This window comes from Bubalus kerabau, chromosome 1 (genome assembly GCF_029407905.1).
Source record: "Bubalus kerabau isolate K-KA32 ecotype Philippines breed swamp buffalo chromosome 1, PCC_UOA_SB_1v2, whole genome shotgun sequence".
Lineage (NCBI taxonomy): Eukaryota > Metazoa > Chordata > Mammalia > Artiodactyla > Bovidae > Bubalus > Bubalus kerabau.
Window position 1 is genome coordinate 240,187,557 of NC_073624.1, and position 16,942 is coordinate 240,204,498.

At 37.7% G+C, this 16,942-nt stretch overlaps 1 protein-coding gene across 6 annotated transcripts in view; it reads right to left on the bottom strand.

Moving 5' to 3' along the window:
* The window catches only part of RNF145 (ring finger protein 145), a 64,360-nt gene that overhangs the window by 17,386 nt on the left and 30,032 nt on the right, over positions 1 to 16,942 (bottom strand). For all 6 annotated transcript variants that reach the window (XM_055561054.1, XM_055561058.1, XM_055561062.1 and 3 more), the window contains 2 exons: positions 9,156 to 9,391; positions 6,300 to 6,475 (listed from right to left, as the gene is read on the bottom strand). In XM_055561054.1, the coding sequence (XP_055417029.1) occupies positions 6,300 to 6,475; positions 9,156 to 9,391 (412 nt within the window). The remainder of the gene's footprint in view (positions 1 to 6,299; positions 6,476 to 9,155; positions 9,392 to 16,942) is intronic.

The following is a 16,942-nucleotide window of genomic DNA, read 5'->3' on the forward strand; positions in this document are numbered from 1 at the left end:
GTCCGTGATGCCATCCAGCCATCTCATCCTCTGTCGTCCCCTTCTCCTCCTGCCCCCAATCCCTCCCAGCATCAGGGTCTTTTATGATGAGTCAACTCTTCGTATCAGGTGGCCAAAGTACTGGAGTTTCAGCTTCAGCATCAGTCCATCCAATGAACACCCAGGACTGATCTCCTTTAGGATGGACTGGTTGGATCTCCTTGCTGTCCAAGGGACTCTCAAGAGTCTTCTCCAACACCACAGTTCAAAAGCATCGATTCTTCTGCGCTCAGCTTTCTTCACAGTCCAACTCTCACATCCATACATGAACACAGGGAAAACCATACCCTTGACTAGACGGACCTTTGTTGGCAAAGTAATATCTCTGCTTTTTAATATGCTATCTAGGTTGCAATGGATAATAATCTGGTTTATAATCTGGTTTAAAACAAGACCAATCCCAGCCCACATTTAGGTTATCCTAACCACAGAACTGTATATCTCTCTTTCCCTTTAAATCCAGTTACTTTTTGGATCATTTAAAAACTCTGAATAAAATTTCTGTAATACTTAAAAACAAGTAACAGTGCAACTTAATAACATGCTGGCCATTAAAACATATTTGATATCAATTTATTCCATGTTTATAGAAGCTACTTTCTAATTAAAAGTCTCAGCACAAAATATGACTCAGTACCAATAAGTTATTTTGTCAAAATAGGTATCACCCCATGTCAAAGATATTGTCATTTAACTTCCTAATGTTTTCAATCTTAATAAGTAACATGCTCCTTAAAGAGAATAAATCTGTCTTAAGCTTCTCCTCCCCTATACCACCACTTAGTGCATAGTACGCATCATTTTGGATGGCTGGGAACAATGGCTCTATTAACTAAAATTCAAAACTTGAATTCCCCTATATTTACTTCCCAGGAGGAGTTTCTTCCTTGCCTTTTAAAGTGTTTCCTTTTAAAGAGTCATGGAACGAAGATGTAGACCCATCTGGCAGATTCTGAGGGCTTGAGATGGAAAATTCAGAAATGTCTAAATGTCTAGATAAGCTCACAAAGACAGGTGGAAAACGGATTCTAAAGACTTAAGATTTAAAAACACAACAACCCAAAACCTGTGGGACACTGTAAAAGCAGTCCTAAGGGGAAAGTTCATAGCATACAGGCATACCTCAAGAAACAAGAAAAAAGTCAAATAAATAACCTAACTCTACACCTAAAGCAACTAGAAAAGGAAGAAATGAAGAACCCCAGGGTTAGTAGAAGGAAAGAAATCTTAAAAATTAGAGCAGAAATAAATGCAAAAGAAACAAAAGAGACCATAGCAAAAATCAACAAAGCCAAAAGCTGGTTCTTTGAAAGGATAAATAAAATTGACAAACCATTAGCCAGACTCATCAAAAAACAAAGGGAGAAAAATCAAATCAATAAAATTAGAAATGAAAATGGAGAGATCACAACAGACAACACAGAAATACAAAGGATCATAAGAGACTACTATCAACAATTATATGCCAATAAAATGGACAATGTGGAAGAGATGGACAAATTCTTAGAAAAGTACAACTTTCCAAAACTGGACCAGGAAGAAATAGAAAATCTTAACAGACCCATCACAAGCATGGAAATTGAAACTGTAATAAAAAATCTTCCAGCAAACAAAAGCCCAGGTCCAGATGGCTTCAGAGCTGAATTCTACCAAAAATTTAGAGAGGAGCTAACACCTATCCTGCTCAAACTCTTCCAGAAAATTGCAGAGGAAGGTAAACTTCCAAACCCATTCTATGAGGCCACCATCACCCTAATACCAAAACCTGACAAAGATCCCACAAAAAAAGAAAACTACAGGCCAATATCACTGATGAACATAGATGCAAAAATCCTTAACAAAATTCTAGCAATCAGAATCCAACAACACATTAAAAAGATCATACACCATGACCAAGTGGGCTTTATCCCAGGGATGCAAGGATTCTTCAATATCCGCAAATCAATCAATGTAATACACCACATTAACAAATTGAAAAATAAAAACCATATGATCATCTCAATAGATGCAGAGAAAGCCTTTGACAAAATTCAACATCCATTTATGATCAAAACTCTCCAGAAAGCAGGAATAGAAGGAACATACCTCAACATAATAAAAGCTATATGTGACAAACCCACAGCAAACATTATCCTCAATGGGGAAAAATTGAAAGCATTTCCTCTAAAGTCAGGAACAAGACAAGGGTGCCCACTTTCACCATTACTATTCAACATAGTTTTGGCCACAGCAATCAGAGCAGAAAAAGAAATAAAAGGAATCCAAATTGGAAAAGAAGATGTAGAACTCTCACTATTTGCAGATGACATGATCCTCTACATAGAAAACCCTAAAGACTCCACCAGAAAATTACTAGAACTAATCAATGATTATAGCAAAGTTGCAGGATATAAAATCAACACACAGAAATCCCTTGCATTCCTGTACACTAATAATGAGAAAACAGAAAGAGAAATTAAGGAAACAATTCCATTCACCATTGCAATGAAAAGAATAAAATACTTAGGAATATATCTACCTAAAGAAACTAAAGACCTATATATAGAAAACTATAAAACACTGGTGAAAGAAATCAAAGAGGACACTAATAGATGGAGAAATATACCGTGTTCATGGATTGGAAGAATCAATATAGTGCAAATGAGTATACTACCCAAAGCAATTTATAGATTCAATGCAATCCCTATCAAGCTACCAATGGTATTCTTCACAGAGCTAGAACAAATAATTTCACAATTTGTATGGAAATACAAAAAACCTCGAATAGCCAAAGCAATCTTGAGAAAGAAGAATGGAACTGGAGGAATCAACCTACCTGACTTCAGGCTCTACTACAAAGCCACAGTTATCAAGACAGTATGGTACTGGCACAAAGACAGAAATATAGACCAATGGACCAAACTAGAAGGCCCAGAGATAAATCCACGCACATATGGACACCTATCTTTGACAAAGGAGGCAAGACTATACAATGGATTAATTAAAGACAATCTCTTTAACAAGTGGTGCTGGGAAAACTGGTCAACCACTTGTAAAAGAATGAAACTAGACCACTTTCTAACACCGTACACAAAAATGAACTCAAAATGGATTAAAGATCTCAATGTAAGACCAGAAACTATAAAACTCCTAGAGGAGAACATAGGCAAAACACTCTCCGACATACATCACAGCAGGATCCTCTATGACCCACCTCCCAGAATATTGGAAATAAAAGCAAAAATAAACAAATGGGACCTAATTAAACTTAAAAGCTTCTGCACATCAAAGGAAACTATTAGCAAGGTGAAAAGGCAGCCCTCAGAATGGGAGAAAATAATAGCAAATGAAGCAACTGACAAACAACTAATCTCAAAAATATACAAGCAACTCCTACACCTCAATTCCAGAAAAATAAATGACCCAATCAAAAAATGGGCCAAAGAACTAAATACACATTTCTCCAAAGGAGACATACAGATGGCTAACAAACACATGAAAAGATGCTCAACATCACTCATTATCAGAGAAATGCAAATCAAAACCACTATGAGGTACCATTTCATACCAGTCAGAAAGGCTGCGATCCAAAAGTCTACAAGCAATAAATGCTGGAGAGGGTGTAGAGAAAAAGGAACCCTCTTACACTGTTGGTGGGAATGCAAACTAGTACAGCCACTATGGAGAACAGTGTGGAGATTCCTTTAAAAACTGAAAATAGAACTGCCTTATGATCCAGCAATCCCACTGCTGGGCATACACACTGAGGAAACCAGAAGGGAAAGAGACACAGGTACCCCAATGTTCATCGCAGCACTGTTTATAATAGTCAGGACATGGAAGCAACCTAGATGTCCATCAGCAGATGAATGGATAAGAAAGCTGTGGTACATATACACAATGGAGTACTACTCAGCCATTAAAAAGAACACATTTGAATCAGTTCTAATGAGGTGGATGAAACTGGAGCCTATTATACAGAGTGAAGTAAGCCAGAAAGAAAAACACCAATACAGTATACTAACGCATATATATGGAATTTAGAAAGACGGTAACAATAACCCTGTATACGAGACAGCAAAGGAGACACTGATGTATAGAACAGTCTTATGGACTCTGTTGGAGAGGGAGAGGGTGGGAAGATTTGGGAGAATGGGATTGAAACATGTGTAATATCATGTATGAAATGAGTTGCCAGTCCAGGTTCAATGCACGATACTGGATGCTTGGGGCTGGTGCACTGGGACGACCCAGAGGGATGGTGTGGGGAGGGAGGAGGGAGAAGGGTTCAGGATGGGGAGCACATGTATACCTGTGGCGGATTCGTTTTGATGTTTGGCAAAACCAATACAGTGTTTGAGGTTTAAAAATAAAATAAAAAAAAAAAAAAAAAAAGAAATAGTAAAGAGGTAATAAATAAATCTCCTTTATAAATTAAAAAAAATAAATAAATAAATAAATAATAATTTACCCTAGAAACCAAGTGTTAGAATTCCTTTCAATTAAACAGCAAAGTACTATGATATACTCATTTTATCATTTGACTCTATCTCAATAATGAAGGAAAACATCAAAAATAACAGGGCAGGGAATTCCTTGGCGGTCCAGTAGTTAGGATTTTGTGTTTCCACTGCCTAGGGTGCAGGTTCACTTCCTGGTTGGGGAACCAAGATCCCACAAGCTGAGCAGTGTGGCCAAAAAAAAAAAAAAAGGGGGGGGAGTATAGTGAAAGTGTATACGCAGTCATAGGATTTGGACTCAGATGGGGTTTGAATGTCAAAACCCCTTCTTCTGGCACTGTCACCTGGGGCAAGTTATTCTTGGTACAGTTTCCTCAGCTCTAAAATGGTAATGAGAATAAAAGCACCTTTCTTGGAGGGTTGCTATAAAAGTCAGTATGAGTAACTGTTTAATAGTGTGGCTGGCACATACTGTTGTTGTTCAGTCTCTAAGTCATGTCTGATTCTTTGCGACCCCATGAATTGCAGCACACCTGGCTTCCCTGTCCATCACCAGCTCCCAGAGCTTACTCAAATTCATGTCCATCGAGTTGGGGATGCCATCCAACCATCTCATCCTCTGTCGTCCCCTTCTGCTCCTGCCTTCAATCTTTCTCAGCATCGGGGTCTTTTCCAGTGAGTCAGCTCTTTGCATCAGGTGGCCAAAGTATTGGGGTTTCAGCTTCAGCATCAGTCCTTCCAAAGAATATTCAGGATTGACTGGTTTGATCTCCTCACTGTCCAAGGGACTCTCAAGAGTGTTCTCCAGCACCACAGTGCAAAAGCATCAATTCTTTGGTGCTCAGCCTTCTTTATGGTCCAACTCTCACATCCATACATGAACACTGGAAAAACCATAGCTTTGACCATATGGACCTTTGTCAGCAAAGCGATGTTTCTGCTTTTTAAAACACTGTGTAGGTTTGTCATAGCTATTCTTCCAAGGAGCAAAGATCTTTTAATATCATGGATCTGCATTGATTCTGGAGCCCAAGAAAATGAAATCTGACACTGTTTCCACTTTTTCCCCATCCATTTGCAATGAAGTGATGGGACCCCAATGCCATGATCTTCGTTTTTTCAACGTTGAGTTCTAAGTCAACTCTTTCACTCTCTTCTTTCACCTTCATGGAGAGGTTCTTTAGTTCCTCTTCACTTTCCACCATTAAAGTGGTATGATCTGCATATCTGAGGTTGTTGATATTCCTCCCAGCATTCTTGATTCCAGTCTTTGAGTTATCCAGCCCAGCATTTCATATGATGTACCCTGCATATAAGTTAAATAAGCAGGGTGACAATATACAACCTTGACATACTCCTTTCCCAATTTGGAACCAGTCCGTTGTTCCATGTCCAGTTCTAACTGTTGCTTCTTGTCCTCCATACAGGTTTTTCAGGAGGCAGGTAATGTGGTCTGGTATTCCTATGTCTATTTACATATTAAATACTCAATAAAAGTAACAGCTATTTTTAGAATGTATTTCTTTTCCAATAGTTTAACATGAAATCGAAAAAACATTTTTACAATTTGCAAAGTCCCTTTCCACAAATCATTTGCTGTACTATGGTCCACAGTGTGGCCAAATAAACCACCATTATTGTATTATTATCACTTCCTTGCACTGCGAGACCTAGGCATCTGCTGAGTGAAAATCCCATTTTAATTACACATGAAGCACTATAAAAAGACTGACAAAAGTTAATTTGCAAAACTTACTATTCCTGGATCAAAGTTTTCTCTTCTTAAGGCTATATATAGTATCATACGTTCTAATTAATTACCTTGTCAGGAAAAGGAAAAGAAGCCTCTCTCGTGAGGCAGGCTGATCTCGAGTACTGAAGTAGGAGTAAATCTGAAGAGCAAATAAGACGAGCCAGAAAACCATGAACAATACAGGGACTACCAGCTGATTCCACAGGGACATTCCCAAGGCTAGAAGGCCATACACCTCCACTACCTGAGTAAGAAAATAAGACAGGAAAACATCTGTTATCACTTCAATAAACACATTTAAACACAAAAGTGTTTAACCCGCAGTACTTAAAAACTGAATATCTTTTCTTTTCTTGCATATTAAACTAAATTCCTTCAAAGTTAGCTGTCCGCATACAATTAGAAAATAGCATGTCTTTTTTAATCTACTAATTTTACATTATTAGCAGTTGACACACACTCATCAAACGGCAACAGCAAACTGCCCTAACGGTTCAGGGATAATGTCAAAATAAAGTCATATTTGGAGGAAAACTACATCACAGGCAGTTTGAAGAGGTTTGGCAAACTTATGTCGAATCAAAATGATCAGAACTAGTGTGAACAATGGGCTTCCCAGGTGGCACAGTGCTAAAGAATCTGCCTGCCAATACAGGAGACAGCAGAGACTTGGGTTCCATCCGTGGGTCGGGGAGATCCCCTGGAATAGGAAACGGCAACCCAGTCCAGTATTCCTGCTTGGAAGATTCCATGAACAGAGGAGTCTGGCAGGCTACAGTTCATGGGGCGCAAAGAACTGGACACGATTAAGTGATGGAACACAGAAAACAGCACAGTGTGAACAACACAATACTGCTTGAGGGGCTAGGAGGAAGGGAAATACACAAGAATCTTCCAGAGTTTATTCAGGAATGTCATGGATGAGAAGTAATTTGATGGAAGACAGACTAATCACTGGAGAAGTTTACTCTCTTTTGCAGCAAAGACAGTTTAGAAAGTCTTTTCCCCCAGACAAATTAATTCCCCTTCCTCGTACTGTGTATTTATCAAGCAACATTTCTCAAATGATCTGTTTTGCCAAGTGCATTAACACCTGGAAAAAAGGTATACCTAAAAAAAGTTTACTAAGTTACTGTAAGTTAATAAATTAGCTGTCTAGTTTATAAAACAATCTCATATGAGATTGATTAGAAGGAATTCTCATAACCTGATTCAGCCTAAGAATACAGATGGTTACCAAGTTTTTGGAGTTACCAAGACAGGGACCAGATCCTGGTAACACAACAGAGTTCTGCCAGGTAGATTACGAACTCTATCTAACCTAAGCGGCCAACAGTCTTGCTAGAAGGCTCAATGTGATTCCAGAATGTTTCAAATAACTATAAAGACCTTAAATGAAAATACACTGACTTGTAGATTATTCTAAATTTAAACTTTTTCATCTGTAAATCAAATGCTTTTTCTAAAACTGAATCAAGAGTAACCCCTATTTTACCTCAATTGGAAGATACTGAAAGAAAACAAACTGTCTAGCTTGCTGCAAAATTATTTATTAGCAGCAAACTGATTACTGAGAGGCAGAGTACTTTTTCTCCTTTCCATTCAAGGAAAAGACCACTAAAAATCTGACAGTTTCTATTTCTTGCCTATCCAATTCTTTCTAGGTCATGAATTTCATAACCTGTATTTTATTTCCAACTATGATGCTTAGTGATACATGAACCTTATGACAAACAAGAAGGTAAACATGACACCGTAAAATGAAGGCTTTGTCCTTAGGGTGATTAATAAACAGTGAGTCTCCAAGCAATATTCACTGAATCTCTACTGCTCCTTAGCACCAGTGGACTGAATTCAAATAAGAAATACGTAAATGTGTCATCTTCATTCTGAATACAACAAAACTTCCCCATGAAGAACCTCTTTAATGAGACCGTGAAAATGATTTTATCTTCTTTGGAAGATCTACTTTCAGGAAAAGTTGCTCAAGTTGATCATTATGGAAGATGAAGAAATCAGGAGAATCAGGCTAAGGTCAAGAGCTTACAGAATTTTCCTGGGAAATCTGCCTTTGGGGCCACAACAATACGGAAAGGACTCACTTAGGGTAAGTATGGTCAGTCTGAAAGCTTCCTGTACCTTAAGGTCAGGTACATAGGAAAGAGGCAGAAGAGAATACCCATTTTAATACTCTCCTCTTACCAATGTCAATTTTAAGAGCTATTCTATATACTGAAACTTACTGATTAAATCAAATAGAACTATTTCTTTCAGTTGGTATGAAACCAACTGATTATGACTAGAAATAATCCGTTTGAGAGCCAAGACTGAAAAAAGTAGGAAAGACAGAAGCACATTATGTTGGCAAAATCAGTCCAAGCACGACATCTAAATGAAATCTGTCATATCATAGCCCAGAACTACTTAACGTCTTGGTTTAAATAAATAAACGTAAGGAAAATACATTAGTCACAGTAGGACTATATTAGGAAAAAAACAGGAACTGACCTCTACATATTCAATTCTATATCACTCTTGTCTTTGTTACGGTAGTTACCACCAAACATCATCTGCCTGGTACTGAACTCATTCAAATCTAATGGCTACCCTACATGTTACCTACAACAGTTATTATTAGTTCTATCTTTCAGATAAGTGAACGTAAGTGACTAACCCGAGGTTACACAGCTAGTAAAGAGCAGCATCAGAGTGAAAACTCAGACTGACTGCATCCAGATGAACTTACTTCACTTTACTGCTTCTCAACAGAACTTAAGGATCTCAGATGCTCGTAATTATGTTGAAAATAGTTACTATTTTCCAAATGTCAAACATAATGTTACCACAACCATGACTGTGAAATAAAAGTGAATTAAATCTTTAATATACTTAATATTTATGTAGAATTTTATCTACAGTCTTACCTGAACCAACTCTCTGTATGCAGACTTGGCAAGATTATAAGGTACTAGAAGGTTAGACCCAAGAAAATAGAGAACTTCCAAACCAGTAAAAATCATAGCAAATTTGTTGATGATAACAATTGTCTCCAGAGGAACAAGGCAGAGGCGTGCTAGCAGAGGAAGCATGTGAGCTGAAAAGAGCCAAATCTGCTTCGTTTTCATGACACAGGAGCATAACGTACACACCACCAGCTGACCTAAAATGAGGAGGGAAAAGGCATTTGAGATTTGGTATCCACAAAATAAAAACACTGTTGATAAAGATGATGACACAGCCTTTGAAGGAGTCTAATTAGGATCTCTTAGATAATATTTTAAATCAAATTTTAACTTCACTTGACCATAATTAAATGTTTACATGTCCTGTGAATTTTGAGCACCAATTCCCTTGGACTGATCTGAGAAAAGCAGCACAAATATCCACTGGTCTTTATCACATTCCAGAAGGCATATATAATATGGAAATTTTTTTTAATTTCTAATTCAATATTACAATAATTCAGTTACTACTAAACATATTTAGCTTCTTTTACAAAGGCCCTCAATATTTAACTGTTCTAGTCTAGAGATGAAAGTATAAAACCCAAGAGATACAATAACTTGTCTAAAATCATGCTGTGACAAGATTTATTCTGAGGTTTTCAATCTTTAACTGCTTTTATAAGACCATGCAAGCCTTCCCATATGGCTCAATAATGAAAAATTAAAACTCAGAAAGTTTAAACAACAAATTCTTACAGAGGATTGTGCATGATTATAGAAAGTTAGGAAGTACAGAGAAGTGAAAAGGAAAAAAACAATCCATCTCCTACAATCCTGTCACCCAAGTTAGCACTGTTAAGGTCTTGGGTTTATTATATAAAACACTGCATGCAAAGCTGTAGTATTTTATCTGAATCCTAGGCAGTGCTCAAAAAAAGCTATCCATATTATTTATCACCTTTTCAGTTTATTCTATGGATGTGATTATACACAAATGTTTTATATAAAGATTATAATGTACACACAATCAGCTTTTTTCATTTAAAACATATTACACATATACCTAACTAATAAATATATATGTGTGTGTGTATATATAAATATATATGGGCTTTTTTTTTTAGTTAAAAAAACTGAACACATATGACAATAAGAGCACTTGACTACCTTCAAATATTTTAAAGTATAAAATGCTTTGCTATGAATAAACTTGTACATTTATGAAATTCTTGTATAAACTACTTGGAGGACATTTCCTAATGTTTTCTAGCCTAAATTCCTAATAAGCGGGATTACTGAGTCAGAGGAAACATTTTTTAAAGCTTTTGACACATCTGTCAACTGCTCTACAGAAACAAAACACCCAGTGTACAGGGTGCCCTTTTTTCCACCTATCTGCCAACAGTGAAAATAATTTAAGAAAATAAAGGGTAAAAATATTTCCTAATTTTTAAAAAATTTGTCTTTTGTCCATCACCAATAGCACTGAACATTACCAGTAAGTATATAAAAGCACTTGCAATTTTTGACAAAATGCTTGTTCACATTCTTTGCCTATTCTACTAGGATATGTAGACGTCTGTTGTTTGAACAAGATATTAACCTTCTTTATCATATAATTGTATTTTCCCTATCTGTCACTGGAATATTTTAGTAACTTTTTTCTCTTATAATATAGAAGTTTTTATTATAAAGAATCAAATCTATCCACCTTTTTAACGGTTTCTACCTTTGGTGCCATGGTTAATTACATGGCTCCCCCTACTCAAGGTTATACAAGTAACCACCTATATTTTCTTTTTTTCTTTAATTAAAAAATTAACATATTTGGAAATCGTTTTACAGTAAGATAAAAAGCAAAGCTCTAAGTTTATTTTTTCAGATGTGTAGTTAGCTGTCTCAAAACTAGCTACTGGAATCAACCAATTCTTTTCTCGTTAATTTGAAATGCCATTTTGGTATACTGCAAAATCATCAGTGTATTTGTGTCTGCGTTGGAACTTGCTATTCTTTTTCAGTGATCTTCTCTGATGACTGTACACACTATTCCATTTCATTGACTGGACAAGTCTCCTCTCACTGCTCCTCTCAGAATTTCTCAGAAATTCTTGAACACGTTATCTTCCAAATTAAGAATTAGTCAAATTCTCTTCCTTCTTGCCAATGAAAAGCAAAACAAAATATATATTTTTTACCATCTTATTCATGCTTTTTTGGCGGGGGAGGGGGGGGAGTGGGGGATGGGGGCCGCCACACTGCACAGCATGTGGTACTTCCCTGGGCAGGGATTGAACCCACACCCCCTGCACTGGAAGCACAGAATCTTAACCACTGGACCACCAGTGAAGTCCTTATTAATCCTTTATTCCATTTTTAAATTTTTTATTGGAATAGGCTGATTTCAAATCAACATTTTTATATTTTAATTTGTGTTCTATTCAGATTATTATTAGAAGAATACAAAAGTGACAACCATTTTTACACAAAGCTGAAAATTTCTTAACAATCTACTATGCTATATGTAACATATGCGGTATTTTCTCCCACAGAGTATTAATTTTAATCTTTAAAGAACTGATACTCAAATCACAAGAAAAACATTCATAAAGCCATGAAAAAAGACAAAAACTCATAACAATGAAGAAAACTGAGAAGAGGCCACTTAATAAGTCAACAAAGTTTTAGGGGATAGAAAACAACAATTAGGCCATTTGTCTTTCCCCACCCCGGGAAGATGAAGTTTGCTCTTTGGAAAGGCTGAAACAGGCTCCTGGACACTGTGCATACCCAAGGCAGAGGTGAGGTGCGGTGCCCAAATGAAAACAGGTGATTATAAATCTGTACCCACAAAGATGACAGCTCTCTAGGTCTCCAAACACTACTGCCACATTTACTGCCATTCAGCTCTTGTCCCGGCACCAGTCCCCCCTACAGGAGATAGATTCGTCTTTGGGAAACTGACCCAAGCCCAGTGAAAAGACCACAAAGATGCACACTTAGGGGGTCCCCCCAATAAGGGTCAGGCCCACCTGAACACCAACTGTGACAAACACCAGTTGGTATGCCTTAAAGAGATTACAACTGGCAACTTAATACTTCACTTTAATACAAATGACAACAGAAGGATATTTAAGTAATAACCAGGTGATTCTAATTCAGGCTTAAGAACTACTGCTGTCCCATGTAAGGCAAAGAGCAGAACAAAAAGAATCTCAGAGAAAATGGAAAGAATGCAAGGAACAAAAGAAAGCTTCAGACTGTCACAATAGAAAGAAAACAAACCCCAGAATACTAAAAAAAAAATAACAAAAAAGTTGGGAAATCTCAGAAAGTAAAACAAAAAACAAAGAGACAGAGGAAAAGGAAAATAGAACAGTAAGAAAGTTAGGGGTTCAATGTGGAAGAAAGCTTATCCAATTAAAAGGAATTCCAGAAAGGGATAAAAGAGAAAAACAGCAGGGAAGAAATTATGGCGAGCTGAAAGGAGAGAAGCCTCTGGGGAATGATGCCTGACAGGAGAGGAGTGGTGCAGAAAGAGATTTTCATCATAATATTGTGGTATCACCCCCAATAATTGTTTAAAATTGTGTTTATTTCTTGACTTTTAAAAGTATATTTCTTTGATTAAAAAATTAGCTGAAACTCTGAAAAAATACTTAAGAGAAAGTGCTTTAATACTAGGAATATTTAGGAATTTTCATTTTGGCATGTCTTACTTTCACTGTACTCATAGCTATGATATTTAAAGTTCCTTGTTCCGCATGATGCAAACTTCCTCTAAGCTCTTAAAGTTCCCATAAGTCTAGGCCAGCACATTCAGTTCTCAGCTCTGAAGTTAGAGGCTTCAATTATCCTCTTTCACAGAAGAGTATGACTCATATGCTATAATTCTCTTGAAGGGAAGACCACTTCTCTTAGGTGAAAGAAGAAAGGAGTCATACTGTTAGTGGAAATCTTTCCGATAGCTCCAGAAGAATAGGAGGTTGTTCAACTTGATATACCTATTCCAACTGACAATTCTGAATAAAACAAAATCACAATGTACTCTGGATTTCAGGATTCCTTAAGAACTATCTCCAAGAAGTCCATAACCCTAAGAAAGAATGGCATGTTCATATTACTTAGTTTTTCATTAAAAGTTTATTAGTGAAATGGAAGAAAAGGAGTAGAAAGCTACTTTAAAATCAAAGTCTAAAGAAAAAAATGCTACTTAATAACGTATGGATTTCCAGTTAATTAAATCTTGGCTGGGTGAACACACTTTCATAAGCACTGATGGGAAAAATTTAGGGAAATATACAGATTTACACTAAATCACATCCATCACAGAATGAAAGAAAACACTGAATTTTCGAATCAGGCAAATATTTTCATACTTGGATGAAAATATTATCACTATTGAATATGTGGTAGTATTTGGATGCTACCACTATTGAATACAGCCATGGGATATGGCCATAAAGCAACATTATTTTTGTGTTCTACTCTCTTAAAAAGCCACTCTTTGAAGCTAAATGTTCTCCTGCCCCTATAAGGCAAGTCCCATAACTTCTAAACTAGTACAGTTTGCACAATCCAATCTAATCTAATCTCAGTTGACTCAAACAATTCTGATTTAAAGGTGAAGGTTTTCCTTTACTCCAGCTGAGGCTCCTATTGTTGTTGTTCAGATGCTCTGTGTGTCCGACTCTTTGTGAGCCCATGGACTGCAGCACGCCTGGGTTCCCTGAGCTTTACTATCTCTTAGAATTTGCTCAAACTCATGTCCATTGAGTTGACGATGCCATCTAACCATCTCATTCTCTGTTGCCCCGTTCTCCTCCTGTCCTCAATCCTTCCCAGCATCAGGGTCTTTTCCAATGAGTCAGCTCTTCACATCATGTGGCCGAAGTATTGGAGCTTCAGCTTCAGCATCAGTCCTTCCAGTGAATATTCAGGGTTGATTTCCTTCAGGACTGCTTTGATCTCTTTGCTGTCCAAGCGACCCTCGAGTCTTGTCCAGCATCACAGTTCAAAAGTATCAATTCTTCGGTGCTCAGCCTTCTTTGTGGTCCAACTTTCACATCCATACATGACTACTGGAAAAACCATAGCTTTGACTAGACAGATCTTTGTCAGCAAAGTGATGTCTCTGCTTTTTAATAGGCTATCTAGGTTTGTCACAGCTTTTTTTCCAAGAAGAAAGTATCTTTTAATTTCATGGCTGAAGTCACCAACCACAGTAATTTTGGAACCCAAGAAAATGAAATCTACCACTGCTTCCCCTTTTTCCCCTTCTATTTGCCATGAAATGATGGGACCAGACCTATGTAACTCAATAAAGCTATGAGCCCATCACGCAGGGCCACCCAAGAAAAAGAGTCACGGTGGAAAGCTCTGACAAAACATGATCTACTGGAGAAGGGAATGGCAAACCACTTCAGTATTCTTGCCTCAAGAACTCCATGAACAGTATGAAAAGGCAAAAAGATATAACTGGAAGATGAGTCCCTTAGGTCGGTACATGTCTAATATGCTACTGCAGAAGAGCAGAAAAATAGCTCCAGAAAGAATGAAGAGGCTGGGCCAAAGCAGAAATGATGCTAAGTTCTGAATGTGTCTGGTTGTGAAAGTCAAGTCTGATGCTGTAAAGAATACTGGATAGGAACCTAGACTATTTTGGTCCATGAATCAAGGTAAATTAGGCTTGGTCAAACAGGCGATGTCAAGAGTGAATATCAATATTTTAGGAATCGGTGAACTAAAAAGAATGGGAATGGGTGAATTGAATTCAGATGACCATTACATCTACTACTGTGGGCAAGAGACCTCCTTTGGGGTCACAGAAAACCAGCAATTGTGAGAGGGAGTAGAGAGCTTATGGCAGGCTGCTGCTTCTTTCTCTGCCAGCACAGTGGCATTCTTCCTGACTTACTTACCCACAGTTGAAGCAGGCAGGCAAGGAGAGGGAGAGAAGTAGAAAATTCTTACTGGACTATTTTCTTACAATGATATGGTATTGGTGCTCTCTGCAGTTGAGATATTTAAAATGGATCTTCTTTCTCCTGGGCATTTTTAAGTGTTTTTCTGATTGTTCCCATTATCATGGATCTCTTATCTGCATGACCTTTCATGCTTGTTATATACCCTCCTCTGGCTGCTTTTGGTTCTTTCCTCAGCTCCTGGGAATCTGGAAGTACAATGACTGTTGGAGTCTTCTCATCTTTTTAAGGGCCCTCTTGGAAGGATCTAAGAAAACTCCATTGACTCTTGGGACCCTCATCTAGTCCACAGGAAACTAACATTCTTTGCCTACAGAGATTAGATGATACAGGAGAACCTCACAAGACATTTTCACTTCACAGTCAGAAACTCAACAGCCAGCCGGCCCACTAGTGGCCTTTATAAGATTAGAATTATAATATAAGCCATATATGTAATGTTTAATATTCTGATAGCATCATTTTATGAAGTTAAAAAAAGTAAAATTGATTAACAATATATTTTATTTAACCTAATGCATCACAAATATTAGGGCTTCCCTGGTGGCTCAGCGGTAAAGAATCAACCTGCAATGCAGGAGACTCAGGTTCGATCCCTGGGTTGGGAAAATCCCCTGGAGAAGAAATGGCAACCCACTCCAGTATTCTTGCCTGGAGAATTCCATGGACAGAGGAGCCTGGTGGGCTACAGTCCACGGGGTTGCAAAAGAGTCTGACATGACTTAGTGACTGAACAATAACAACAATCCTAAATATTACCATATAGACATTCAATCTATACCAAAAAATGAACAAGACATTTTGCATCCTTTTCGTACTAAGTTTGATTTGGACTAGTCACATTTCAAGGGCTTATAAGGCACTTGTGGCTTGTTTTGGATGGTGCAGCTTTAGATTTTGCACACCTAGGTCAGACACCAGTCTGCAGGATCCCTCCTAAGCCACACACACAAAACAACTCTGAGTCTCCAAATGGTCCCCCACCGAATTCTCTACATGAGAAGGGCTGGGAAGGTATTTCAGAGAAAACAGCTATCTAAAGAAATTCTCCTACAACCTAGAAGGTGTTAACATAAACACCTTCTACATGGGTGAGTTTAAGAAACACATACAAGATTCCTCTCACTTCCTTTTTGCAATTTTGGAATGGTAAGATTTGGTACTTCACTTTGGGCTGCATCTGTGTTGTTCTGGGGTCCTACGCAATCCTTCTATTATAAACATTCTGCTACCTGAACGTTTCAATCACATCTCAAGTTCTCGATGTTTCTGGTAATTTATTGTAGACTAGAGGATAATGGCTTTCAACAACAGTAACCAATATTGCTGCTGCTGCTGCTGCTAAGTCACTTCAGTCGGGTCCGACTCTGTGCTACCCCAGAGACGGCAGCCCACCAGGCTCCCCCATCCCTGGGATTCTCCAGGCAAGAACACTGGAGTGGGTTGCCATTTCTTTCCCCAATACATGAAAGTGAAAAGTGAAAGCTAAGTCGCTCAGTCGTGTCCGACTCCTAGCGACCCCATGGACTGCAGCCTACCAGGCTCCTCTGCCCATGGGATTTTCCAGGCAAGAGTACTGGAGTGGGGTGCCACTGCCTTCTCCAGTAACCAATATTAAGACATTACATATTTCATTTTAATCTTACAAAGTAATTATTAGCTTTATTTAAAAACCAACCTTCCCAAATACTTAAATTATCCTTAAAAAACACAAGTAATTACAGGCTATATATAATTATAAACATGTAAAATAAGAAACACCTTATTTAGAGAGAAAAAGACTAA